The sequence below is a fragment of the Zonotrichia leucophrys genome, chromosome 1A (genome assembly GCF_028769735.1).
Source record: "Zonotrichia leucophrys gambelii isolate GWCS_2022_RI chromosome 1A, RI_Zleu_2.0, whole genome shotgun sequence".
Lineage (NCBI taxonomy): Eukaryota > Metazoa > Chordata > Aves > Passeriformes > Passerellidae > Zonotrichia > Zonotrichia leucophrys.
The window spans coordinates 56,782,275-56,809,849 of NC_088170.1; the positions used below are offsets into that span (position 1 = coordinate 56,782,275).

At 45.8% G+C, this 27,575-nt stretch overlaps 2 protein-coding genes across 3 annotated transcripts in view; one reads left to right on the top strand and one right to left on the bottom strand.

Annotated features, from left to right (window-relative positions):
- GRAMD4 (GRAM domain containing 4) overlaps nt 1-8,410 on the bottom strand; it is a 76,518-nt gene extending 68,108 nt beyond the window's left edge. The window contains exon 1 of the mRNA XM_064702800.1: nt 8,225-8,410. Within this exon, the coding sequence (XP_064558870.1) occupies nt 8,225-8,253 (29 nt within the window). The 5' untranslated portion in view covers nt 8,254-8,410. The remainder of the gene's footprint in view (nt 1-8,224) is intronic.
- Nucleotides 8,411-8,602: 192 nt separating this feature from the next.
- On the top strand, nt 8,603-27,559 carry LOC135442701 (histone H2B 5-like). Of its 2 annotated transcripts, XM_064702801.1 has the most exons (3): nt 8,699-8,797; nt 17,052-17,148; nt 22,981-27,559. In XM_064702801.1, the coding sequence occupies exon 3, from the start codon at nt 23,013-23,015 to the stop codon at nt 23,391-23,393; it is 381 nt and encodes a 126-aa protein (XP_064558871.1). In that variant the 5' UTR covers nt 8,699-8,797; nt 17,052-17,148; nt 22,981-23,012; the 3' UTR covers nt 23,394-27,559. The 2 variants fall into 2 exon arrangements, with proteins under 2 accessions (XP_064558872.1, XP_064558871.1); XM_064702802.1 differs by lacking the exon at nt 17,052-17,148 and having other exon boundaries at nt 8,603-8,797.
- Nucleotides 27,560-27,575: the final 16 nt, after the last annotated feature.

Sequence of the window (27,575 nt, forward strand, 5' to 3'; positions counted from 1 at the left end):
GGGAAGACAAAGTTTCTCAAAATGGCCGAGACCTTTCTTAAGTATCAAAAAGCTTTTGTTTTCAGAACATTTCTTCCAAATAGAAAAAGGCTTGCTTATTATTCCAGATAATCTGGAAGAGAACAGAGTTCTCATTTCTGCAGTGTTTTGAAAACTCTTGACATTAGTTTTATTTACTGCAAGTTTCCAGGAAGCTCTTACATCTGAGGACAATCTCGCATGCCCAGCACCTGGTAGCAGCTGTCAGCTCTCTGAAAGGATCACCGAGCTCAGCCCCACTGTTCAAGGCTTGTTGGGAAGGGCATTCCCACTGCACACCCGCTGGGATCCCACAGAGCTGCTGGGACCATGCAGGCTCTTATACAACACCAAGTCACACCACATTTTGGTACAAAAAGTGACCTCAGACACTTGGAGGTGTCCTCTGGGTTACTTTGTAGATTAGCTTTTAAACGAGTGTGAGATATTGGATAAAAGCACTGCAGAAGTGCAAAGAATTATGAACTTAATCTAATTGTAATAACACCTGCAGGTGGTTTAATGCTTTGAAAAGTCAGACTACACAAAGAATATATTCAGACTGATTGTCATTTTTCCTACTCCTTCCAAGAACATAACCCTTGCAGAGCATTGCAAGACTTAGTAGTCTTCAGAGATGTTTTTTACTATTATCTGATGATTCCATCAGTCAAAGACACCCATGAGGATCCCATGAGGATGCTCTGGATGTTTTGCTGCCCCCACGTTCCACACTTGACAGCTATCTTTGCTCCACACAAACAGGATGGCAGCTGCTGGGAATCAAACATCTCAGCTAAAGACAGCAAGGTGCACGAAGGCAACTCCTTTGGCACCACTCCCTGTCTCACAAGGGAAAAGGTGAGCAAGAGAGAAGATGAAGACAGCCCCTAACACAAAAATGAGTTCAGAGATAGGATTGTGGATTACAGATCATCTTGCACTTGTTTTCAATCAGGTAAAGGTTGTGCTCATCAGAGGCCATGTAACTACAAGAATATCACATTGAAGGTACACAGCATTTCATCTTTGGGTGCCTAAAATGCCCTTGTTTTTTCCTGTTCCAACCTGGTATCTCGTTGCAATACTTGTGCATTTCACAAAACACTCAAGAGCCCAGGCTATTGCTCCCTGCACTCCCAGAATGGGGTTACAGGTATTTTCAGACTGGGTTCTACTGCTAAGATCTCTAAGGCTCATATTGGACATCCCATTCTCTCCAGACAACGCAGAATGCATAAACTCACCCATTTTCTGGGTTATCCCTGACACTGGTAGTGGTCTCACTACTAGAGAAGTGTCATGGGAAGCAGCTTTACCCAAAGCACACAGTCATCCAGTTCCCTGGATTCTGATCTGGAGCAAATTACAGTAAATTACAGGGTTTAGACACCTTCGTCAGTCCTAATGTAAGGTGGGTCCCTGAAGCTGTACAGCTACAGACATCACCTGGCTCTAAAAAACAACATGGAAAAAAAAAAAGGATATCCTCATCAGGCTTCTTACACAGCAGCAGGGACTACTCGAGGTGAAGCCCAAAAAATGCCTACATTTTAAGAGATCCTTCTCCAAACACCTCATGTCTCCCCACCCCTATGGCTGTGACACTCCTGGAAAACTGCTGACAGTTAGAAACCTGCACACCTCTGTGACACTTTCCCAGGAATTACAACACACTTCTGACCTTGAGAAGCGCAGCAAGGTATTTTAAAGCAGTTACTGTGCACACCTGGGAATGCAGAGAAGAGATCCAGAGAGAAAGAAAGAAAACCATGCAAACCATTTTCCGAATGCAGAAGGAATGTGGAGCCTCAGGTAGTAAAATACATAGTGAGAGGCTGGAGGACTTTTTTCTGAAGGTACCTCTAAAGCTAAAATTCTCTTAAGGAGTCAGCTTTTTCATACACATTTCTAACTTAAGAAGAGTTAGTTTCCAAAATTTAAGTGAATTATAAATTTTAGTTTATGAATTAAACCCTGCCTTGAGAGCATCTAAAGATGCTTGTGTATCCTTCACTGAAAAACCTGGTACTAATTTTTGATCTCTGAATATTGGTCAGTTTCCAAAACAGTGAATTTGATCCGTTCTCTATGTCAGTAACCCTGATACCTGACATGAATATTGAAGGAACAAGTGGCTTTTACAACATGGTAAAATGCCAAGCATTAGTAATGCTAGACACCAATACAAACTGCTGATAGTCCTGTCAAGAGATCTGGTAAGACAGTTTTAGCAGCTGGAAACTAACTGCACTCAGTCATTAACTGCATGCATCAGGCCAGTCTGAATGGTTTTGTTCTTTCCAATTAAGGTAAGTACAGACCTCTAATGTTGTGAAGTTACTTTTGGGGGTATACTAAGAAAATTTGAAAGGTGCCTATTAATCGTTGTATTTGGACACAGAGAAGGCAAGCGACTTCCAACTGCTTTTTCCACATGATTTTGCTATATTCTTTAAATACCTTCAAAAGATCCTATCTTAACCAACCACACATATTAACATTAACAGGATGTAAATGTAATGTAAACCATCACATTTACTTAATGGTAAAGAAATTAGCATCCCCTCTCAAGGAGTTTGATGCAAAACCCACAGATAAAGTGATATTTTGTGCTTTTTGCCTTTTTCTTGTTCTTCTCTCTCCCTCCTGTCCATGACCAGCACTAGCAGCATTACACCAACATCTTTATTCTCCACCTGGAAGTGTTCACCTAAAAATAGAAGCCCTGTTGACCTAAAAATAAAGCCCCTGTTTACAAATTCTGTACTTAACACCAACTACAGAATCACCCACATACGCACACAGCATCCAAACTCGCCTGGGTTTGTGTACAGACAGCTGCTCCCCTCCAGGCCCATCTCCGGGAGATGCAGCTATGCACAAGTGCCCAGGGCTGGGCAGGGCAGCCCCAGCAGAGCACAAGGGCGGCTGCTGGAGAGCCAAACCAGCCCACAGCAGGAATGTGCCCTCACTAATGCAAGCACACGTTCATTATAAGCTGCAATGAGCTCTGTTTCAGACAGGAGTCTGCATCAACACACCCCAAAAACACATGTCCCCATGTGACTCAGCATCCAATGGTTACGCTTATTAGGCATGTGCAGCCAGCAAACCCAGTCATAAATCCCTTAATCACAGGTCAAAAGAGTTGTCAAAGCCTGCACTGATGGGATCAGCAAAATGCTGAAGTGTTTTAAACAAGGAACATTAGCTCCCATGGAAGGCAGAAGTACTCAGAGTGTACCCAGAGTGCAAATCATCAGTGATTTACAGCACCAAAGTGACCTCTTGGACCTGCATCCAAAAAAACAAAATGCACAATTTACTTTAAAAGTTTCTTATTTTTAAAGCACACTAGGAAACATGAGGCCACAACTGTAGCACTGTGCCCAGTTCTGAGGGCCCCAGCACAAGAGATACATGAACATACTAGAGACAGTCCATCAAAGGGACTGGAGCATCTCTCCTGCGAGGAGAGGCTGGGACTGTTCAGCTTGAAGAAGAAAAGGCTCATGGGGAGGATTTTATAAATGTAGATCAAAAGCTGAAGGGAGGGTGTAGAGGTGACAGCGCTGGGCCCTGCTCAGTATGCCGTGACAGAAGCACATCTAAGGGGCACAAACTGAAACAAAGTTCTCTCTGCACATCAGGAAACACTTTTTTTACTGTGGGAGTGACTGAGAATTTGCACAGGCTGCCCAGGAAGGTTGTGGAGTCCCCATCCTTGGAGATAGTCAAAAGCCATCTGGACTTGTCCCTGAGCAACCTGCTTTAGCTGGCTCTGCTGGAGCCAAGGGTTGGATCAGGCATCCCCAGAGGACCCTTCTAACCTCAGTCATTCCATGATGCTGCAAAACAAAAAGACTAATTCTCTTCAATTACTGATGAGATACCTACAGCAAGTTTAAAAAGAATACATCAAACTTCATCTAAAGTGTATCTACAGGCAAAGTGTTCTTTATGGACCACCACAAAAGCTTTCTGCATTAACCTGGCATTTATAGGAAGCTGCAACCAAACAGAATTTCAGTTTTTATTAAAATGCAAACTAGTTTTTAAACTTGGAGACAATTTTGAGTATTCTCAAGGCACATTTAGAGAACACTTCCTGTGGGGTTTTCTCCTTATTAACACAGGCAAATATTAAACATATACAGTGGCCCAGGATGCAAATAGAAAGGATTTTTTCAAAGCGAACTGTGAATCTTTACTTTCCGTCATCCTCAGAAGCAAAAAATCTGCACTTTCAATCATTTAAGCACCTCTAATAATTGGGTCTTGTAAGCCATGGAATTAAATTTTCTGCTTCCAGAGCATGCACCAGGAGAAAGGATTGGGTGTTCAAGAGAGAAGGGAAAACACAGCAAGAGTGCTCCCACCCACAAATACAGCATTTCTGATTTGCATCTGATAACTGCTCTTTCAGTTTAGTCAAGACAAGATTTACTTTGCAAATGAAACCATACTATTAAGGTGAAGAAAAACACCCAGAACCTACTCTCTCTGAAGACTGCAGAGCCTGTTAATATTTATGAAGTCTGAAGTAGCTTCAAAGACTCTTTACTTCATTTTCCTTATGTCATAGCAAAAAGCAGCACTAAGTCATTAAATTTTAAGGGGAGTTCACAACCAAACTCTAACTCTTTTAGTAAATTCTGACCTCTAGGAAAAGGTGTAATTTCTTTGGTTTGGGAGTGTGTGTCCTATGGCAACAGCAACGAACACAAGGTGCAAAGAGGAAACTTGCATGCTCAGTAACTTCGAAGACCAAAACAGATAAAAACCTCAAAGCACCCAACATTACAACTGAAGCACTGTATTTGTTGTCTGTATTTCTGTGCACAGATTATTACATGGATTAACCTGCCAGGTTAAGGGCAGTGGGCAGAGAGGAAATCTAGGGTTTTGAAAATCCCTGATTAAGCACTTACTGTCGAAAGCTTTCCCTCTGATCAAACTGTGTGTCATAAAAATAACACATTAGAGAAAGCGATCTCTCCTCCTAGCATGGAGGCTGCCATGCAGATATTCTTTAGCTGCAAAACTCTGTGTAGGAAAGAAATAGAACCAGAGTTACAGGATAATGCGAGGAAATTGTGTACTTTATTTGGGCCTGACACAGGTTTGGACAAGAGAGCCTCCAATTCAAGATGACAGAATTCTCTGAACATAATACTGGGGTATTTTAGTTACAGCCAGGGCTTTCAAGACTTTGAAGTTAGAGAGCATCACTGCTAAGCCTGATAAATACTGGGGGTAAGAGAGGGAGGAAGAGACCACGACAAACCATTGAATATCTACATAACTTTAACCCCAAAAAATCAGTGAGGTATATGTTGCCCTTGACTCAAGCCTTCCTGAACAGCATTTATTACCCAGACCTATAAAAAAGAAAACATCAGGAAATGTGATCTATTACTCCTTAAATAAAAAATTATTCACTATAAAATTGTTAATGGGACTATATGTTATACAAAACACAGACTGGTGTTCAAGAGTCCCTATACATTTGGTGGTGATACAGTCAAAAAATAAAATGTGAATTTTCAGCAGACAAAATAAGGAGAAATGGGATCTTTGTTATTCTTCCAACAGATCTGTCATCACTTTGGGGGTTAAACAGCTAATGCCTCTTTCTAGTTCAGAAGTATCTGTATTAAGGATTGAATACTCAAGCACCAAAATGATGCTGAAGACATACCACATATATGTAGTACTACATGTATGTACTTCATTTGTATCCACAGACAATGTTTCATACCCAGTACCTATACCTGACCTTTAACAGCAGCACTAATCACTTCTCAGACACTGAAAGGGTTCCCTTGCCAAAACAAAGTCTTCCAGCTGGGGTTTTTCCCCCCAAGGTCTCAAACAACACTGAATCTCTCTGGCACATAACACTGCTCCAGCCATTCATTTGTATAATGAACTTCTATTCCTATAACCTTTCAGTATCACTCACAGAAAGAGAAGGGGTAGAGGCAGGGAAAAGTTTCTGCTGTAAATCACTGGGAACTAGATTCCAGCTGGAAAGACAGCAGGGCTGTGGTCAGCCCCCTGATTTTGCCTCCTCATTTGGGATCTCCCTCTACCAGTCTCTTTGAAACCGGGTCCCATGAAAGAGCAGAGCCAGGACAGGCTTTTCCCAGCTGCTGCCTTAATTCCTCACCACCCGCCCAGGTACTGATGTCAGGTCACCAGGACACAGCGATGCTGGCAAGGCATCAGCAGGAGGTGAAAGCCTGGGTGATGCCTCCACCCAGAGCTGAAGCTGTACCATGCCAAGGAGCGGCACACACACATCCAAACAGCAGCAGCCAACCCCAGGCTGCTTGAGAGCCACCCCCTGGCCAAGGACATGCTGAGCACATCATACCTCAATCATGAGAAAAAAAACCAAAACCAAACCTATCTGTCTGATACTTGAACTCAGGTTAGTCCCACCTACCACCATCCGAAACCAGCTCCGAGAGCTTACCTGCAGAGCAGGATGCACGGCATGGCTCATTTCAGTTCACTCTGGCATCTCAGCCCAAAACCACCTTTATTAGGGCAGTGGGATGAGCCAAACATTCTTGTGGCAACCATATGAAAAATAGTGAACCATAACTTAGGCTTTCATGGAATTTTGCAAAATTCAGTGCCATAACAACATCGTTTTTGTATTTTATCAGTTTCAGAGCTAGCAGCTTAACGTCAGCTTCTGAAGAACACAGACTAGGACTAAAAAAAGCCTTCCCTTTCTGAACAACTAGATGTGGTATTTGATAACTAAATATGGCATTAAAAAAAGTAGTTAAGCTCACACTTCTAATTCTGTGGAATGAAATTATCTATCACATGTTAAAAGTAAAGGCAGAATACTGCCAGATAATGCAAAGCACAGGACCTGAGAGCCCTACTTCATTAAATATTTCCTCTCCCCACTCACATCTCAACCACCACTGGAAACACGATACCGAGAACTTGTCCATCATTCATTCCATAATCACACAAGCTTAACAGTACCACATCTACTAATCTAAAATTCCTGAGCTGCAGCAACAAGGCAAGACACAAAAACATGACAAAAAGCCGTCATTTCCATTTGCCCCATTTGTGCACACGATGACCACAGGAGCACACAGAAGACCACAAAATCTACGCATACCTATTGACCTGTCTGCAGGAGTCCAGGCTGACATCCTGAATTGCAAAACAGCCATTTACCATGCCATCCTCTCTGTCTCCTCCCGAGTAAGCTCTCCAGCAGCATTCCTCTGCTTCTACTGCTCCACACCAAGAAGCATCCAGACACTGCATGCTCTGAGCAATCAGCACATTGCTGGCTGCTATTTAACACGAACGTGTGCCCAGCCCTGAACTCGGCTAGGCACAGCCACCGCTCAGGAATCAAAGCTCACAGCAGAACCTGCATTCCCAGCTCTCATTGCTAAATCGGATGCCACCCAGCTGCCACCCCGGCCGGGGGCGGGAGGAGGCAAAGCAGGGTGTGACGCAGCTCCCGCTGCTGCTCCTCGCCAAGGGAGATCCCTGCACGCAGCCGGGGAACACCGCGAGCCCAGCCAAGGGCCGGGAGCGGCTCTGCCAGCCACCGCCGCCGGCAGCCGCCACACGGCCCCGGGACAGCAGCTGGGGAGCCCGGGGAGCTCGGGCTGCGTGTGCACACAAGGATGTGACCTTTACCGGGCTCACCGCCGCCCCATGCGCTGTGTTTACTACAGCCGCTGCCTTCTGACTGGTGGCGGCGATGCCACCGCCTGTCCCCGCAGCCCAGGGCGGCTCCTCCGTGCCGGAGGGGCGCAGGCAGGGGACGAGGACCCCTGCTCTGCCCGGGAAGCGGGGAGGGAGCAGCCGGACACCCCCTGCGCGCACGGGGACAGCCGTGCCGCAACCGCCCGGGCAGCCGGGCCACCGGCCGAGACCTCCGTTGGCTGCCCCGCAACCTCCCGGGCCGCCCCTTCCCCCCGGCCCCGGGAGAGCCGAACAAAAGGGAACGGAGAGACCAAGGGACAGCAACCCAAGGGTTCCCGTCCAGGGGGTGGCGAGAGACACCGCGCCCCGCTGTCCCAGGGAGGTGGCGCCGGGCTATAGGTAAAGGTATGGACACCCAAAAATAAAAATTATTATTATTATTATTATTATTATTATTATTATTATTATTATTATTATTATGCCTCCGAGACAGCGAGGCACTCACCCTGCTCGGAAATCGGAGCAAACTCTCATTCACGCTCCCCGCCGTGCCCAGGCCGCCGGAGCCAGGCGACGCCCCGAGAGCCGCCGCTCTGTTGAGCGGGGCCGGGCGCGGCCGGGGCCGGGCGCGCCCGCTCAGCCCGGACAAAGCGAGCGCGGCGCTGCTGCGGGCGAGGCGGCAGCAGGTGCCCGTCCGCCGCCGCGGCCGTGCCGAGCGCCCCGCGCAGCCGCCGCCGCAGCGCCCGAGCCGCTCGCCGGGGCCGCGCTGCGCGCCCGCCCCGCCCCCGGCGGCCCCGCGGCGGGAGCCCGCAGAGGCGGGGGCGGGCGGAGCCGGCGGGCGGGCTATGGGCGGTGCGGCACGGCCCGGGCCGCAGCGGCGGCGCACAGCGCGGCGCCCCGCCGGTCGCAGCCCGGTCGGGACCGGAGGCGGGTCCCGGTCCCGCGGCCCACCCGGCGCGGCGGCCGCCGGATCTGCGCGGAGCGGCAGCGAGCAGCCCCCCGGCCCCACCGCCCGCACCTGCCCCGCGCCACCCCGGCGCCTGGAGCTCGCCTGCGGAGGAGTCCAGACGCCCAGCAGGCAAGACCCTCCCCTGCGCTGGCTGCCTGCGGTGCGGCAGCGGTGGGCACCGCACGCCGCAGTGTCCGTAGCGGGGCCGCGCTGCCCGGCCGTGAGGGCTGCAGCACCGCCGTGCCGCGATGCGGTGTGCGGCCAGCGCTGCCCTGCCCTGCCCTGCCTTGTGCTCGACCCTGAGCCCCGCAGAGTCGGGGCTTTGTCGTTCCCCGGGCTTGGCGAATGCACCGGCACGGTGTCAGCCTTGCCAGTGCTTTGCTGCCATGGTGGGAGTCGTATCGCCGGAGCTCAGTGCGCTCCGGTTAACCGGGGCTGAAGGCGAAGCCCGGGCCGGGCACGGCCGTGCGGGGCTGGGGCCGCAGCCGGCACTGACTGACTGCAGTGGGGCAGCGGTGCCCACGGGCCGGGCTGGCCCTCGGCAGCCTCGCCGCTCACATACCGGGGAGCCTGGGCCCCCAGGGAAGGAAGGGATTATCCTGTGTACAGACCCCCACTGTGTCCATACTCTGGAGGTTGTTAATTATTTAGTGAGCGTATAGGGCTGTAAACCACTGCTCATGCACTGTTTGTTGTGTTTTGTGTTGCTTGTGGTTAACCCTGATCTTTTTTCCGTAGCTTAAAAAATGCAGGGAGTATACGCCATAGGAAACCCTTTTTTTTCTCATTCCTCTCACCTCCAGTCTCACGGGTTTGGTGATGCAGGGGCTGCCCAACCGAGTGGCTGCTGTGCAGCATAAGCAATATTATATTATACAATTTTGTAATGATTTGTCTACCTCAGCATGCGCCTCTAGCGCAGTGGAGATGAGCCGGGGTTTGCTGCGCGGCGTCCTCCAGCGAGCCCCTGGAGAGGGTGGCCCTGTCTCCAGTGCTGGTGTCCGGCAGATTTGTCCCTTTGAAGGGTGGTGATCGATGGCACGTTCTGTGCTCACCAGCATCCTTGTATTTCACGTCATCTCGTGCCCTTTGCATGCAGGCTGTGTAACTCTTTCATTTTTTGATATCAAGAATTTATGAATCAAAAGGTGGGGGAGTGTGGAGGCTGAGTCAGATCGTGAAAAAGGAAAGCCAAATGAGAGCGTGCAATTGCATATCACATTTACAAACATGGTTTCATTCATCTACATATGTTGCTCCTGTTACTACTAATAAAGCTCTGGTTTCTCAGACTGGAGCTACCCTGGGAACACTGATCTTCCTGGTGTTTTTTCTCTATAGCCTCCATAGTATTTGTGTTACAGTATGTTATTTTCCTGATTATGTTTTCATTATATTGAACAGGTTAATATCAGAAAAAATTTGATAATATGAATGTACTTCCCACACACTCCCTCTTGTTCCTATTATTTGATGTTCTGGGGAGTGACAGTTTATTTACAGGCAGCAATTTCTTTCCCTCTCTACTGGGTAAATTAACTAATTATAATAACAAAAAAAAAAAAAAGCTTTTTTTCTTGAGTGCTTACCCCTGTTTCCTTCCTCTTTCTTTCCTCATTTTGCTAATGATAGCCAAATCCAGCATGGTGATTTTGGACCTGCAGGAAATTTACCTTTATCTACTCAAAGATTTCTACAGAAGCCTCTATGGGCAAAGGGAGCCAGAGACAAAGGTCTACTTTAAGCAGAATGTTGTCTGGGGTTTACTTCCCCAGCAGGGAGGTACAACTGTAGAGTGTTCAGTAATTAATTTAATCCAGCGTTGAGAGAGAAGAATGATTGTATTGGGAAAGAGGTTTTTGTCAAGTATCAGATGTAAGATTTAAGCAGCAATTTCAATGACCTTTGTGATTTCTGTTTCAGACAAAAGGCAGCAACCTAGGACAAGGGTATCATTACCTTCTCCCAGCATTGTCCTTTGTTCTCCTTGGGTTTAGCCTGTCACTTCCTAGGGTTTGCCTCTGTCCCTTGTTGGGACAGCGGCACCTCTCACCCGTGACTCTCAGAAGTGCTGTGCTAGCAGGTGATTTATTTTCCCCCACTGCTCATTTCCCATCTCTGCTGTGCAAGGTCTTTTTTTCTTCTTCTGGCCCTTCTTATGAGTTTCTCTTTCCTGTGTCTTATTTATACTTAAGTATTTCTGCCTTACCAAACATTGTGGTCATTACTTTATCTTCCTTCTCTGTTTTTTTTTCCACTCATTTCTTTTCTCTCATTTTTGTTCCCTTTCATATATCTTCCTCTTACATCTCTTTTTTTCCCCTCTGTGTCATTCTTTTTAAAGCCTCTCCTTCTCTCTCTCCTTTCTGACATCTCACTTCTGTCCACTGCCTAACTCTACCTTCCTCTTGACATTTCTTCTCCAAGCTATTGCTTTGGTCACTGTCCTTTTCCTCCCTTATATTTACATATATTTTACTTTAATATTATGTATATATATGTATATATATATGTATATATATATTTCCACTCCACATCTTTCACTCTCCAGCTGAAAAAAAGGAATTACTCATGCTGATAGTCTGATCCTATTTCATCTCTTTCTTAGCACCTGAAATACACTGCTCCTGCCCATGCTCAAACATATGTATTGGGTAGACTGAAGAACTATGTGGAAAATGTTCCTAAATTCAGATGTGTACTTGAGAAAGCATCTTGCTCAGGCTGCACTGTGAACAAAGCAGATGTTGTGCTCCCACTGACATTATTAGAGGAGGATTTTAGGCCCCTTGAAGAAAGAACCTCAAGAACCTAATGACATTCTTTTTATGCTTCTCAATTTCAGGGGGGGGTTTGGTAAATAAAAAGACTTACATTTTAAGTGAGGGACTCTGCCATATCTTTGAGATATCCCTTGGATGCTGGACTGACCCAAAATAAGACCTCCCAAAACGTTTTTCTTTCTTCCCCCCCAGCTGTTTTGTTTTATGCATTTGTTAAGCCAACATTGTGCAGCTGTTGGAAGAAATAGCTGCACAAAAATGGCTTAAAAAATGCAAAAATTGGAGAAATGCTTTCTCCTCAGCAGAGCTAAGCTCTTCCTTTGGAAAGGGCTCTGTGTGGGGTGAGACTGGGATTTCAGCTTGTCAGCTTCCCTTTTTTCTGGAGCCAGAGGGAGAGGAGAGAGCTGTGACTGCAGGATCATATGCATTGGGTGGGAGATGGAAGAATAGATGCATAACCCAAAAATGCTACATTAACCTCAGAGGGCAGGGGGAAAAGTTGTTTAATAATTTTTTCCCTTGACTGTCACTGACTACAAACATCATCACTGAGGATTAAGGGCAATTGTTAGATTTTGCTATTTAGATAAGAGTCTTAGTTTTTAAAAATATAATTTATTCTTTAAACTACTTTTTTTCTGTGTTGTTCAAAGAGCTTACTACTAACTGGCTGGAATGAAAACAGCTCCATCCCACGGATTCCACCTCCGCTTTCTGGCAGCTTACCTGACTCATAAAGAGAGTGGGGGGTTTTATGTGCCACCTACAGCAGCTCAACATTTTCCTTTGTGGTGAGACTTAATCACCATCCTTGTCATATTATTTCATCGACCTTCTTGGAGTAGGAATCCTTTACCTTTCAAACCAGCCTTAAAACTTCCTATAAAAATAGGGCGATGGTTTTTTCCTGAATTTGGTGAAAGTGCCTAGGTGGTCCAATGCAGCAAGGTTTTCTGTGTTATTTTTTAAAAGATAACTTTTACCTGAGGACTGTGGAAGAGAGAGTTTCCATTTGCAGAGGACATATCTGTGACACAAGATGTGTCACCTGGAGAGTTGAAATCCATCAGCTGAAGGTAGAGGACCATCCCCCAGGTAATCACTGCAGGTGGTGTGTGCTGAGGGGCAAACTGGGGGCTTTTAGCCACCATGGTCAAGGATGAGAGTGGGCAAAATTTGTCAGAGACAGTGCCTATATTAGAGTCAGGAAAGACAGACATGCCTTTGGGCACATCAGATCTCTCCTTATAACCTGTTTGTGTAACCTCTGTGGCTGTCTCTTGTAGGGAGAGAGATCATATGAAGTAGACTGATATTTGTCAAGCAGAAAATACCGCTGAGAGAAGACTGCAAGGTCGAAATGAAAGCAATAAATAAATATATAAATAAATAAATAAAACCAATAAATAAACACAAAGATGGCAATGCAATAGGTAATGTGTACAGGAGGCAATGGAAGAAGGGGTAGGAGAACAGAACCACCCCATGTTGTTGGGAGTTACAAAGAGGACATGAGTTATGCTAGAAAGCTGGGGCAGAAAGCATTTGACATTTTTTCTGCAGAAATTCTTGGAATGACATAGGGGAAGGGCAGAAAGGAAGGTATTCTGGAGCTCAGCACTTAAAGATAGAACCAAGTGTGAAGAGAGGCCAGGGAAGGCATTTGGTAAGAGTCTCCTCATTTCTCTGTCACAAAGGCAGGTAGAAACAAGGAACAGCAAGGAAAGGGGAACATTGAAAGGACTGTAGTGAACCATTGGTAAATATCGAAGAAGGAAGTGTAGGGAAGGGAAGCTGCTTCCACATTGACAGAAAGGCAGAAGTCCTCTTTGGTCCTCTGGAGGACCTGGAAATTGACTGCGTGACAAGTGGGGTTATACAAGATGGGAGACAGAGAACATTCTGTCAGGAAGGAGCTGTCTGACCACACCTAATATAAATACAGGCTGTTTTCATTCTTTATGTGTTTGTCTTAAAATGCACTGCAGGTGCAGCACCTCTGCCCTGAAGATATGGAGGCTGCAGCTGTCCTGACCTCCCAGTACCACCATCCTCCTTCTAGCATGCCAGAATTAACCCCATATTATCTCCTCTTCTGCACTGGGAGTCCTCAGCCCAGCCCCAGTCATCCTCCTTACCAACTGCAGCTGCTTGATAACTGGGACACAACTCAAGAAAAGGACTTGGCAGTCACCTGCAAAGATGTGCTTCTGGAAGCAGAGGCACTAATGAGCTCTGTGGAGGGAGTGTGCTGGGGAGGCAGCAGCAGGGAGGGAGGAGAGCAAAGGGTGAGCACTTCATCTGAGGGAGAAACAGCTTGGGAGGCTGTTGGACTAAAGCAGTGGGGAAACTAAGGGCATGGAAAGCTCAGGAGGAAAGTGCATGTGGGAGGATGGAGCCAAGGATGGTTAAAAATAACAGTCTTGTACAGCTAGTAGGGCACTCCACTGGCATTTTAAACCTGCTGCCTTTCTGAGTTTTGAAAAGTGAGCTTTACATTTAATTGTTCTAATTGCTACTGACCATCCAGGACCACTGCCATTTTGTCCAGCAGCCCCCATTTTCTTCACTGCTGCTCCAGTGGTTGCAACTAGGTCTTCAGCATATTGCTCTTTGCATCCTTGCCTGATGTAAATATTGGTGTATCTCCAGTTATACCTTGATTTCTCTGGAAGGGAGATGGTGTTTTTTAGCTTACATCAGCACAGTGACTAGCACACTAAATTCATGCAATAATGATCTATCACAAATTAGAGGTAAATCAAAACACTATTCACAAGCAATTTGTACAGTGTGGAATTTGGGCATGGGCTAACTTGACAGCCATTTCTTTTAAAGTTTCTGGAGAGCTGCCAGTTTTTCAGCCCTGTGGCTGTTCAAAGTACTGTGGTAGTCTCTGTATGAATACCACATGTGAGACAGGACCAAGTGGCACAGACCTGCTGGGGCTTTGAACCTCCTGGCACTTGGAATGGATGTGAGAAAAAGAAGGAAGGAACAATAAATAAAAGAATAAAGGAAAGAGAAGTACAAAGTGAAGGACATCTGTGCATTCTGATAACAATTCTTCAGTAGCACAGCACCATAAAAAAATGTTGCCTGGTTAATGTAGAGCAGTTACTTGCTATGCTGGAGCCATTTCCTAGAATTTTTATAATATCAAGTTTTGTCTTTGAAATATGGAAGGAATGGATTTCTTTGTCTTTCTCTGCTCCTCCCTTGCCTTTATCCTCCCAGTTCCAAGTAAGGATGTAAGCGAGGTTCCCTTTCATCTCCAGTGTCAATTTATTCATGAACATTATAAAACTGTTTGTCAGTTCTTGTTTCAGAGTTTACTTTTACCTTCAATAACTCTAGTGTCTTTAGTGCTTGCCCCCATCTGTTTCTGGAGGAAAGCCAGCTTGTCTCTTCAGGGGAGCTTTGCCAGACCTGGCTGTCCCAGCCCTGCTTCTCTCCTTCCATCTAACAGACTCTCCATTTTCCTGTTTCCTACAGAAGATGACCTCTAATGCTCAGAGGACTCTCTGCCTGTGGTAATGTGATCTGGTGGCAGCAGCAGAAAAAAGTGTCAGTAGTCTTGGATCGTGTTCCCAATCCAGTTATTGAATGATCTGGGGAAGGACATTTATCTTTGTTTCCCTGCAGGCTCCAGTAATAGTCACACATCTCTGTTTTACAGTAAAATTGCTTTTACCATGCCAAATTAATTATTAATACTGACATTACAGTATTTTCAGTGTCCTGTAGAAATTAAATCAGATGCCGTGTCACTTGCTGTCCTTTAGCTTGTGACATGGCTTGCAGTCCTTTTGGATATACCTGTCTGGTACCTGCTGTGTTTACAGTCTGTGTTCCCAGGCTTTACCACCATTATAAAACAGCTTTCACATATCCCTGACTTTTTTGATAGCATGCTTTCTGCTATTTTTTTCTGAAACCATTTTCAGGACTTGCTGAAATGTGAGTAATGTAGCGGGGAAGGGCTGATTGAAGTGAGAGACTCATTTAGAAGGAATGTTGGTCATGATTGATTACAGCTGTACACATCATGCCCTTGCCTGACATTTCTCCCCATGTAGGGGAGACTTGGTGGTGGTGAGGTCCAGGTCTGTTGAGCATACATGCCTTAGACCTATATAGATACCTTGAAGGTTGTTAAAAGGTTTTGCTGGGTTTATTTTATCCATGACATTGAGAATATGTGGTAAGTACACAGGTAGATCACCACATGGTGATGTACCTATCACATCACTCATAAAACCCTTCATGACCTTGATCTTGTCTTCAGCCTAATATGGGCACAAAGCTTTCCACTTCAGTGTGGGTTTATGTCCAAATTATTGTTCTCAGTCAGTGTGGTTTGGCCAAAGTACACATCTTGGGGTACAATCCCAGCTTTTGTTTCTTTTTGCTACCCCAGTTATCCATGGTGCTGGAACAGGGTTACAGGAGCCTGCCAAAGCCTGCGTGAGGGGTGTGTGGGAGGAGGAGGTGCTGCATGTGTCTGCATTGGTTCCCACAACTCCTACCTTAACTCAGAGCAGCTCTCATTACTTGGTGAAGCTTCTTCTCCCTCTGCCACCCACTCTCTCCCTACAGCCTGCAGGTGTTGGGCTGTAGCTTCTCTCCTATTTTTGGCTGAATGGCTGAATTAGCACATTTTTAATGGATGCCTATTTCAGCACTTATGAAAATAGTCTACAATTTTGATAATTCTCCGTTACTCCATAAAATGCATAAAAATGGTTTGCTTAAATGTGATAGCAGTTCTTTAGGCTTATTGTCATTACTAGTTTAGAGACCATGGTTCCACTGAAGAAGGAGTTATTTAGATATAGCAGCCTTAGTGAGGTTTTGCTCTCCTCCTTTTCCAGAGAAATTGAAATTATATCGATAAAGAGCAAGCGATTTTTATTTTTGATACAGCACAGAGAAATTTGTTTCAAGTCTGCAGTTTTTATTTTCAATAGCATAGAGTGTCATGGAATAAGTAAAGCACCTTTCTTCCATTGGTATTACAGACCCCAGTCATCTCTGATTTTGGTTCTCACACCCATCTCCACTAGTTTGTACTTTGCAAACCACCAAAAAGATAAAGTAGAGCTTGTGATGCTTGTGAGCAGTGGAGCTGCTGTGATGCCTTGCTCCTTCTGCCCAGCAGGATTGTCCCAGGTCAGTTGGGACAATCAGCTGTCCTGACGTGGGGAGTAGGCTCTGACCTCTCCCTGCCTCCAGGGCAGTTTTGCTGAGTTAGTCTGAGGATGGGAGTGAAACCCTGCAGTTGGACACGGGGCTGCTGCTGACAGGCTGGTGCCCAGGGGTCCAGTTGGGTTCAAGTGGGATATGAAGGGAAAAGAAGGCTGTGGCTTGAGGAGAGGATTCATGGCAGAAGCAGAAAATCCTGATGATCCTAAAACTTGGGGAGGAAGCTCATGATGCATTTTATGTCTGAGGTTTTGCTATTGATAAAACACCAGGAAGGAAGTGAGCCTGCTTGTGTTCTCTGTTGGGCTTCCTGAGGATGGTTGTGATAACACAGAATCACTGAATGGTCCAAGTTGAAAGGGACTCACAAGGATCATCAACTCTAACTCTTACAGGTTTCTCTGAAACCCTGACCCTCTGTGGGAAAGCTGACTGGAGTGTAATTGTAGCAGGTGCTGTACCAACTGGGTGTACCCCACACACATTTAACAGGTATGGGTCCATAGAAAACATCATTTTTCTTTTTGTATTTATTGGATACTTGCTCAAGCATGTGGATCAGGGCTATCCCAAAGCAAGTACACAATAAGTACTCTTACAAAAAGCAGATAATAAAGCTTTTTAAAGTACTCCTTTATTAACTGTAACAAAACCTTGATAAAATATGAGGTCTGATTTTTGTGAAGTAATGAGCCTTTTGAATTCCAGTGGAAATCAATGTCGCCTGTTGGTGCTAAACATCTCTAAACATTATACATGTGCTTTCAAACCTGTGTTAAATCCCCGTTGACTTCAGATTCTCTCTAAATCAGCATAAGGACTGCTGTATTTAGTCTCCCCGACAGTCATTCTTCTTGCAACATTGTCTCTCTATTGCTCTAGTTGACTCCTGGGTAAGATTTTATTTTCTTTAAAATTTCAATGTATCTTCTCTGCAGAGAGCTCTGATGTAGGGCTCTGCTCCTTACTTTGTAGGTAATGATACAAAATCTCTGACTGATACCCCTGCAGCCCTGAGAATTACTTGCAACTTGGGCAGAAGTAGCACAAGAAATTACAGCTGTTACTGGTGATTAAAAATGTGCTTTCTAAAAATCTTAAATTGAAATTATAGAAAAGAACAGAAAAGATTCCTGTAGTATTCTGTATAGAACTCCCAAGCAATGGGTTAGCACAAGCAAGATAAGAATCAGTAAAAGAGCTCAGACACAGTGCTCTGCTCTGCTTGTATTTGTTCTAAAGAAATCTGAAAATCTATGTGAGCATCATGGGTCTGTGTCTGGGACTGAGTTTGTAGCATTGTCCTTCTTTGTCAGTGAGTAGAGGTCATCTTCAATTTTAACCAATAGTCACAGCCCTCTGTTCACTAGGAAACTGCATGTGTATATCCAATTTTGAAAGGTAGCCATTAAATGAAAACCTCACAGGAACAGAGATACAAAGTGCAGCAGAGCATGTGGAACTGAGGATGGGGCCTTAGTGCTGTTACTGGATTACCTGGGAGGAAACCTGGGATGTCAAAAATGTTTTCTGTACCCCTCCACCACTGGAGGAAATCAGGCATTTCAGATTAGTTTACCTTATTCTAGGAAATTCTCCTCCTCCTTACTTCAAAGCAAATATTACCTCATCATCACATGCTAGACAACATACCAAGGGAAAAATTCTCTTCAGACCAAAATACAACTATCAGTTTTTGCACGAGGCAACATCACCAATGTCTCACAATGACTCATCATGCATCTGCTTTATACCTGAGGCAGAGCTTGCTACCAGATAATCACAAATATTGTTTGTTTTCCCAACTATGACTATATAATGACACCTGACAGATGAACAAGTTCTTGTATAATAGTAGATGGCCATGCATAATAAAAAGGAAGAGGATTTGCAGTTTGCAGAAATTCTCTTTTCCAATAACAGTAATTTGCTGACACATTGTAATTTGTAAGCTATATTTACCAGATCTCAGAAGCATTTCAGAGCCGGTGAATCCATTAGAAAGCCTTTTCCTGTTGGTGGAAACATTCCCTAATTTTTTACCCTTTGTGCTTCAAAGAAAATTAAACAAAAAGCAGCAGCAAATTTCATTTGGTATTTCTTGGCATGCAGGAATAAAGCCAGGTATTCTTTCTTTTATACAGTAGGAGAAAATGAGGAAAGGGGCAATAATTGGACATAATGGACAGAACATTCTTATTTAAGGGGCAGAATTATCAGCAGGTATCTGTTGATTCTAGGAAGGATTAAAGTAGAACATCAGAAGATTAACAGATATCAGAATTTCAGATGTCCAAATGATGAGAGCTTGAGTTTTTCCCTACAAATATTTAATTTGTCACCAAAACCTCCTAAGAACAAAATGCTGATTCTGGAAATGTAACTTTATGGTTGAATAGGAAATTACAAAAAGGGCATGAGGATATACAGTGAATGCCCCAGAGCTCATCATAGCAAGGACAGCTTTCAAAAAGAAAAAAAAAAAAATTTAAAAATCCAAGTGCTGTTTCCAGCCCTTCATGAGGAGAGGTCCAAAAGGGCAGCTCACAGCCCACCCACGGTTACCCATGCACACTGCTGGCAGCAGCTTGGCACTGCTCCTACAGACTCAGCAGCAAGGCCAAAAATGAACAAAAATCTTCCCTGCTTGTCTCTCTCCATTGATATATCAAGCCTGGGGATAGGAGACAGCATCAGATTCCACGTGGGATTTCTCAGCAGGGCTCCTCTCCCATTTCAGATCTGAGAGACTGTGGTGATTTGTGTCTTTGAGTATGTTTTTCCGTTCACTTTCCCTTTAATGATGCTGAAGAAAGGAGTGTCAGCACAAAGGAAGATGTATCTGTCACTGGCACTGCTCTGGTTTCTGGCAGCACTCAGGCTGCTGCTTGGAACTGGCTGGAAAAATTATTTTGCTTGGTTTTGTTGTTGGTTTTCTGAGGAAGGAAAAAACTGCCCGCACTGATAACTGATTTAACTCAGAGCATACAAAGCCATAAAGAAAAAAATGTTTCCAGAGATTTTTCTCAAAGACCTGAAACTTTCTAAATGTGCTGCTTGAAAATGCCTCCTCATGCATGGCCATGGCCTGCATCCCAGGGACCTCAGTGGCCTGGACCTGGAGGTGAGCACCATCTCTTCCTAGGAGTCCATGTGGGAATCTCAGGCTGCAGTATCCCATGAGAGATGTCAATCAAGGGAACACAGCTCATAAAGTGTTCATGAAGTTCTACCCAGTTTCAGTTTCCAAATGTCACAGAATGGATGAGGTTGGAGGTGCCTCTGGCAAACATCTAGTCCAGTCCATGCTCAGAGCAGGGGCAGCCCCTGTGGGTTTCCCAGAGCTGTGTCCAGTTTAATTTTGAGTATCTCCAAAGATGAAGATCCCACAACCTCTCTGAGCAACCTGCACCCAATGCTTGGTCTGCCTCAGAGTAGAGAAGTCAGTCATGCTGACAACACTTCCAAAATAAAAACGAATAACTATTAACCTCTCCATGTTCTCTCTCCAACTCTCTCCCTCTTTTATTTTTTTCCCCCTTAAGGAAACAAAGATATGCAACTATTTTATAAAAAGAAACCGTTCTTTTGAAGGTCACTTTTTGTTTTCCTCAACAAACTCTCCACAAAGACACTTTAGGAATAATCCCACTAGTTCTGTACTTATACCAGAGCAGCACCTGCTGTGGGTTGCACTGCACTGTTGACAGAAGGATTGGTGATACTGTTGACCATTTTTAACATTATTTATTTAGCACCTGGCTAATGCACTCAGGCTCTGCCTGCTAGGCACTGCCCAAATAAATCACAAAGAACACAACCTGTTTTCAAAGAAGGTGATATTTACCTGTTAAACAGTCAGCTGCAAAGAAATGGGTGGAGGGAAGCACAAGCTTTTGTGCTGATCTCTGAACTTCAGCATTGTTGCTTCCCCCATTGCAGCTATGCATGGGAGGGGAGTGAGATCTGGGCTGTGCTACCCAAGGGTGTTGGCTGATCTAATGGATGGAAATGTCCTGTGAAATCACACTGGTGTCTGTTGGGCACTCCATTCTTTTAAAGCTGCAGTAGAAGTGCACTTAAGAATTAATACTTATTTTAGAAGGACATACTTTTCAAAATGCTTAAGAAATATCCATTTGCATTTTTCAGTTGTGGTGTTTTTCAGTCAGGAAATGAGCTCAAAAGAAAAAGAAGCAAGTGCACAGTTATTTCTTCTTGTAGAAAAATCATTTTCCATTGAAAAGGCATATTTTCAAGTCTACAAACAGGGGATTTCTTTTCCCAAGACTGTTTCCCAAATAGATAAGGAAAGGAAGAAAACTTGTGATTTCACCAGAGGAAGAAAATGTTGTGTTTAAGTGGGCAGGTGTCAGTTTTGAAAGGTGTCCAGAACTTTTGGGGCAGTCCAGCACTTGCCATTCCAAATGCCACCACTGGGAAGAATGCTAGAAAAAAAATTAAGAAAGGAGATGAGGTGGCAGAGTCAGCTCTGCCTGCAGTGCCCAATTTTCCCAGCTCTAAGGACACTGGTGCTGACTTTGGCTTCCAGACAGGAGGGTGCTTTGGAGATCTGTGGTGGAGATCTCTCTCCTCAGCATCCCAAGCAATGCCAGCCTGCTCTTGCAGCTGGGCACAGCCCTGCCTGGGAATAGCCCAGCTGGGCACAGCCCTGCCTGCAGTGCCCAGTGCTGGCCCTGGACAGGGGCTGCCAGAGCAGAGCCCAGCCCTGGTGCTCGCTGCAGGTGGGAAGCAGCCCCACACAGGCTGGTTTGGAGCCATGGAGGGGATTTGGAAGCAGGAGCTGGTGCCCCCTGAGGTGTGGGTGGCACATCAATCCAGCCTCAGGATCAGAGGTGTCTCCTCCCACGGGGAGCAGCTGGGAACTTGGTCTGGGCTTGTTTGCAGCAGTGCTGCTGCATCTGGCTGTGATGCAGATGGAGAAATCAGACATCCACTCACTCTCTCCCAAGGAGGAGAGGCAGGGCTGAGCATGCAGCCATTGCCTTGGCACAGGCACTGTTTAGGTCCTTCTCTGATACTCAGAGTGTGCAGACCATATGTTACATCCCAGCTTTCTCTCTTCTGTTTACTTCTATCCATTTCCCATGTGCCAGCAGCCCTGAAGCTCTTTTTTCTCTACCAGTCTCTCTTGGCCAGCAGACTATAATTCCTAGGCCATCTTCAAAGGAGATGCAGAGCAATAAAACCCAAGCCCTGGGGTGATGCTGTAAGCTCATCCTCCAGCAAAACCTGGAGGAGCCTTGTCTTTCAAGGGAGCATTTGAAGTGTTCTCTGAAACACAAAACCATTTACCAGGTTGCAACACAGTTATTCCCCTTGGCCCATGAAGTAAAGCACATGTAAATTTGTAGTGTAGGGGCGGCACACAGTTTTTTCATGGGTTTACACACTGGGTTTTTGTTACTGCACTTTGGATGAGAGCAGTCAGCTGCGGGTCATGGCTCTGCACATTGTGACCTAATGAAGAAAAACTCAGGGGAGGATCAGACATCTTTGGTGTAACTGTCCAGCAAAGGCTTGCTCTCTTGAAAGCAAAAAGTATCAAATAACAGGAAATAATTTCTTCCATCAACATGTACCCTGAAAGCACTTTGCTTTTTGACTCCTATCCACATTTCTGTTTCTCGGCTGGGTGATTCCTGCCACCTCCTCTAGGCATTTTTACTCTCTGGTATTTTTGATAGCAAATGTGAATACGGATATATTCCTGTAGCTCCACCAGCTAGCTTAAAACTGTATTATTTTTTATATTTCACTGGAAAACATGGTGTCAAACAATAGCCACGGAAATGCAAGCACCCTCAAAGTAAACTTCTATCTTCATGCAAATAAAAAGGGTTTATTGGAGATTGTAAACCACATAAAATAATTTTGACCAGTCTCATGTGCCTGCAGTGATACCTTGCAACAGTCTTGGGCCCATTCCAGCAGGATTTGATTTAATCCATGCTGCAGTTAGTGTTTTCTTTGGAACTGCAGTGTTCTCAGAAAGATGTTCAGGCTCCATCTCATATTTACTGAGCAGATGCCAATTAGGCTTGTGTTCAGAGATGTTGACAAGGCCAGCGTTGTAGGTATTTAAACAGAGAGCAACAAAAAGCCATACACAAACCAGAGAAATTCTTGCTGGCAGTTCAGAAATGCTGGCAGTTCAGAAATGCTCTTGCAGGGTCATGGGGTGTTTGTCTCAGATTCTGAGCTGTTACTTGCCTCCAAATCATCCTACTCCTCTCATCTTGCAGTACAATTATTCTGTAGAAGGTCAAAAAATAATTAGAATCTTTTTATTTTCTCTCCAAGCATCTCCAAGACACTGCAAAAGAGCTCTCAGGATGCCAGAGCCAGCAAAGTCAACCTCAGCCCCCAAAAAGGGCTCCAAGAAGGCCGTGACAAAGACGCAGAAGAAGGGCGACAAGAAGCGCCACAAAAGCAGGAAGGAGAGCTACTCCATCTACGTGTACAAGGTGCTGAAGCAGGTGCACCCTGACACGGGCATCTCCTCCAAGGCCATGGGCATCATGAACTCCTTCGTCAACGACATCTTTGAGCGCATTGCTGGCGAGGCCTCGCGCCTGGCGCACTACAACAAGCGCTCCACCATCACCTCGCGGGAGATCCAGACGGCCGTGCGCCTGCTGCTGCCCGGCGAGCTGGCCAAGCACGCCGTGTCCGAGGGCACCAAGGCTGTCACCAAGTACACCAGCTCCAAATAGCTCTGTGGCTGTCCCCTCTGCAGCGGCACCATCGAGCGCAGGGCCCTCCATGCCAGCACAGGCAGGCAGCCATGGTCTGGGTGAATGGTCACAGCTATTGTCCACAGCAATCTGCAACTGGGGATGGGCATGGGAAGCTGCCCAGAGGAGGAGGAGACAGTGATCTGGATATCAGCTGGTTTCCATCATCTGCTCAGGATGTGGGAAGGACCTGCCGAGGCTGGCAGTGGAGGCCCCTGCTTTTACATCTCATTCAAAGAACTGACCAGCCATGGTTTATCCAGTCTCCTCTGTGCTTGGCTAACATTCCTGTTTGGCACTGGGACTGGGGGACTGGCAGCAGCAACAAAGAGACACCCTCACTGAAGTCTTCCTGTTTGACCACTTTCTCACAGTCATCTGATATGGGTACTGAGGAGTCAGCATCCTCTCCCTCAGAGCTCGAATCCCTCCTGGTGTGCAGTGCCTCAGCCCACCCCGTGCTGGCAGAAGTGGCATCAGCAGCTCCCAGGCACATATTGATTCAACAGCTATTTGTGCTTGACAGCCTGTTTTAAAGAGCAAACCTGGCAGGCAGGCAGATGCCCACGTTGATAGCAAGCACTAATCCTCCTCCTTGCTCCTGATGGATGAGCCATGGAGCAGGATGAGGGTGCTGGAGCTGCCCACTGCCTCCCACCTTGTGCTGAGGTGGAGGGATGGACAAGTGGGATGTTGGGAGTGGGTCTCTGTCTTTCCTGGCTGCTGCTTTGCCTGCCTTAGGACTTGCTTTGGCATGCAAGACATTGCTAATTCTGCTGCTTTTTCAGAGACTTTTCCTGCCTTGATGCTGCCTGGGTGTTCCCTTCCACCATAAGTGTGGGCAAGATGGGGTGGTGCCCATGGGGGTCCCCTCTCCTGTGAGCAATAGGATGGTGCAGGACAAACAGCACAGATGTTGTGGGCAGGGACTGAGGATTTGGGAAGCATCTGGTGTGGGAGCACAGGTGGTCAGTGCATTTTGAGGGGTGGGAGGAAGCTGGATCCCCTCAGAGATCGCTGCAGGCAGCTCGCCTGGCCCTGCCCTCCCTAATTCATTCAGCAGTTAGAAAGCAAAAGCAAAACTGGGGGCTGGGTGGATATATAGGGACACTTACCTGCATCCCAGATATTTAAAAGATTAAATACTTTTAAACTATTTCAGATAGTCCCCTTATCTTTTCAAAGTCCACAGTAAGGTGAGCAATAATAAAATCATGATAAAGCCATAGAGGTTAAGGGAGGAATGTCTTGGTTACAGGTTTATCATGCCCAGACTGCTGGATAACAGAAGGGCCTGTGTAGAACTGGTGTGAAGTTGAAGCTTCCTACTCAAACCACAAAATTAGCCAACATTAAAAAAATTCAAAGCCTCTGGTAGGCAGTAACATTCAAACAAAAAATATTCATGTCTAAAATAACAACAGCTTTCTGCACTTACTCTGTAAATAAAAGGAGCAGTAAGGAGATAGGATCCAGAACTAAGTGCAGATTCTCCCTAAGCTTCAGGACCTTGCTTTTAATTAAAAGGTAAATTCATATCCCAAAATAGCAGCCATGCAGTACATTTCTATCTTTCCCCTGCCTTTATCTCTATCCTATTTCTTTACACTTTGAGAGTGATTGGGACCTTTGGCAAATTTATGTTGCTTTTGGAGCTGTAGGACTCTGCAGCTGCAGAAGATTCTCATTGCAGTCATTTTTCCAGCTGGTCTGAGGCATAGCCCTGCTCAGAAGCCTGGGAGCAGCCTGGGGTCTCTGTGCAAGAGTGAAGGTCAGTTTGTTTGTGGGCTGCTCACACACCCCTGCTCTGGGTGTCAGCACCCCACACTTGGGAGGGGGCCAGGGGCCACATCTCCCAGGATCACCTCCCACGCTCTGCTCAGTGCTACCACACAGCTGTGTCTCATAGCCTGGTGCTGACAGCTCTCAGAAAGAACCAAACCCATCTCCCTGGCTGCCAGCACCCACAAGGAGCAGCTGCCAGCAGCAGCACCTGTATTCAGTGTCAGTGGCATTGGTAACCTGGGCCTCTTGGCCAGGACACTGTGCAGGTGACAGCTCAGTACTCCCTTTTGTTTCCAGTCAGTCAGAATCTGATACCAAAGATGAGCATGTACCTGCAGTGGGCCCGGAGCCACCATCCTTGACACCTCTGCCACAAGAATCCAGGCAGTGGATGATGCACCAGGGGCACTGCTGGGAGTGAAGGGCTGGGTGGCATTGCTGGAGCTTTCTTCTTCTGTCCCTGTGAGCTGCAGGTCAGAATTCATCCCTTTGAGGAGCTCTCTTGAAGGCAGGAATTCAGAGTGGAATGAGCCCTCTCCAGTCTAAGCAGTGTGTTTGAGCCAGGACACATCTCCTAGGATCACCTGGCACAGCCTCTAAACTCTCACTATTTGAGCAGAGTCCCACTTGAGTCTCCACAGCTGCAAGAAATCAAGAAAATAAAATTAGGGTTTGGCCCTCCAGGGTCTCCTGGGCAGCTCAGGAGCCAGGAATGAGGCTGGGCACTCAGATGAGAGCTGCTCGCTCCATACTCAGAGTACTGGTCCCATTTTCTTCTGCCACTGTTGTCATTCTCCATTTTTGGAGATTGTTTCAGAGAGGAGAACCAGTGATTTAAATATACAAAAATACTTGAAGGCTTAAAGAAAACTTTTATATTGTCTAAAGCCAAATGACTGAGGCTGATCATGTCCATGCATTTATAGTTTAGGTTGTCCTTTTATGCATCATTTGCTCTTCACTGTCCATTTGTAATTTTTTTCACTCACTCCTGACAATGTGAAGCGCAGGATTGAAGAACTGATCCATGTTAAAACAAAACTTTTTTTTTTTTCCCTTTCTTTCAAGCTTTGTTTTAACCCTGTTCTGGTGGCTGCTCTGTTCTGTCATACATTTGTGCCAGCAAAGGGAAGGGATGATCGAGGAAGGGCAAGGCTGGTATAAGCTAGGACTGACACAGAAAGCGTTTGGGAAGTCAATGTACAGGACACCATCCACACATCCAAATGGGAATTAGTTTGCATGTGATAACCTTGGGCTGAGCCTTAATATTAGAGGCAACAGAAGGTGGTCTGAAAGTTCAAGGCTTGATTGTCCTGTAAGTAGTCTGAGGTGTGACATACTTCACAGTTTCCTGGTAAGGAGATTTGCTGCAGAAGATGGATTCTGCACTACAGGATCAGTGCTTTTAAAGAATACATATTTCCAGCTCTGGAATTGAGAAAATGTTTTAAAAGTGAAGATACCAAGATACCAAGCCCCACTATCCCTACCTGATCCCCTCTGCAGTCCCAAAAGCATCTCTGGGCCATGCCTGTGTTTTGCCAACTCAAGTAAATCAACTACAGATTGAAAGTTGGAAAGGAAGATGAAAAAGGTAATACAGCTTTGATACTAACCTCATATTAACCCCAAGGATATCACTGTAATTGTTATTTGTTATTTGTTTTCATGTACAATTTAAAAGAGAAAACAAGCTGCTATAGATCTGATTTTCCACCCTGCTTCCCCAGAAGGGCCTAAAGTCCATCAGCCTTTCACAGCAGAGTTCAGCCTGTAGAGGAGCTGAGTGTGGAGGCTTGCTCCTGCTCAGGACTGACAGGTTTTTAGTCAAGCTTGGGGAAAATGAGCAAAAACCAGTGTGGAGGATGAGTGCCTGTCCTGGGCACAGCTGTGTGCCCCACAAGGGCACTGAAGAGTCCTGCCCAGTGGAGCTGTGTGGCCTGTGCACCCTTCACTCTGGTGAGAGGCAGCCCCAAGTCCTGCCACCCCTGGAGCAGAGCTTGGCATGGCCTCTGCATAGCCCTGAGCTTCTGTTCCATCACAGCATGTCCAGAGGGTTTACATCCAGACCAAATTGTTTGCAGGCAAAGGAAGAATGGGAACTGAATAATAGAAATCACTTAGTGACAGAATTTGGAGGGTTTCCTGGGACCACCACCTGGGGAGCAATCTTTCATGCTTACTCCATGCATGGTATCTCTTGGGCTTATGTACACAGAGTTTTTCTGACAGTAAGTGTTACATCAAGTATGATCCATGTTAAATTGCTGCTGGGTTATGACTTTAGTGCTAATTACCTGCTTTCTGTTAAGTGTCTAAATAAAATGTAACTTCCATCCTGTTGGAAGTCAGTGGTACCCAGCTGTTGGGGTG

Coding starts and splice junctions, on each gene's coding strand:
- LOC135442701 (XM_064702802.1), top strand. CDS start 23,013: ATGCCAGAGCCAGCAAAGTCAACCTCAGCCCCCAAAAAGGGCTCCAAG.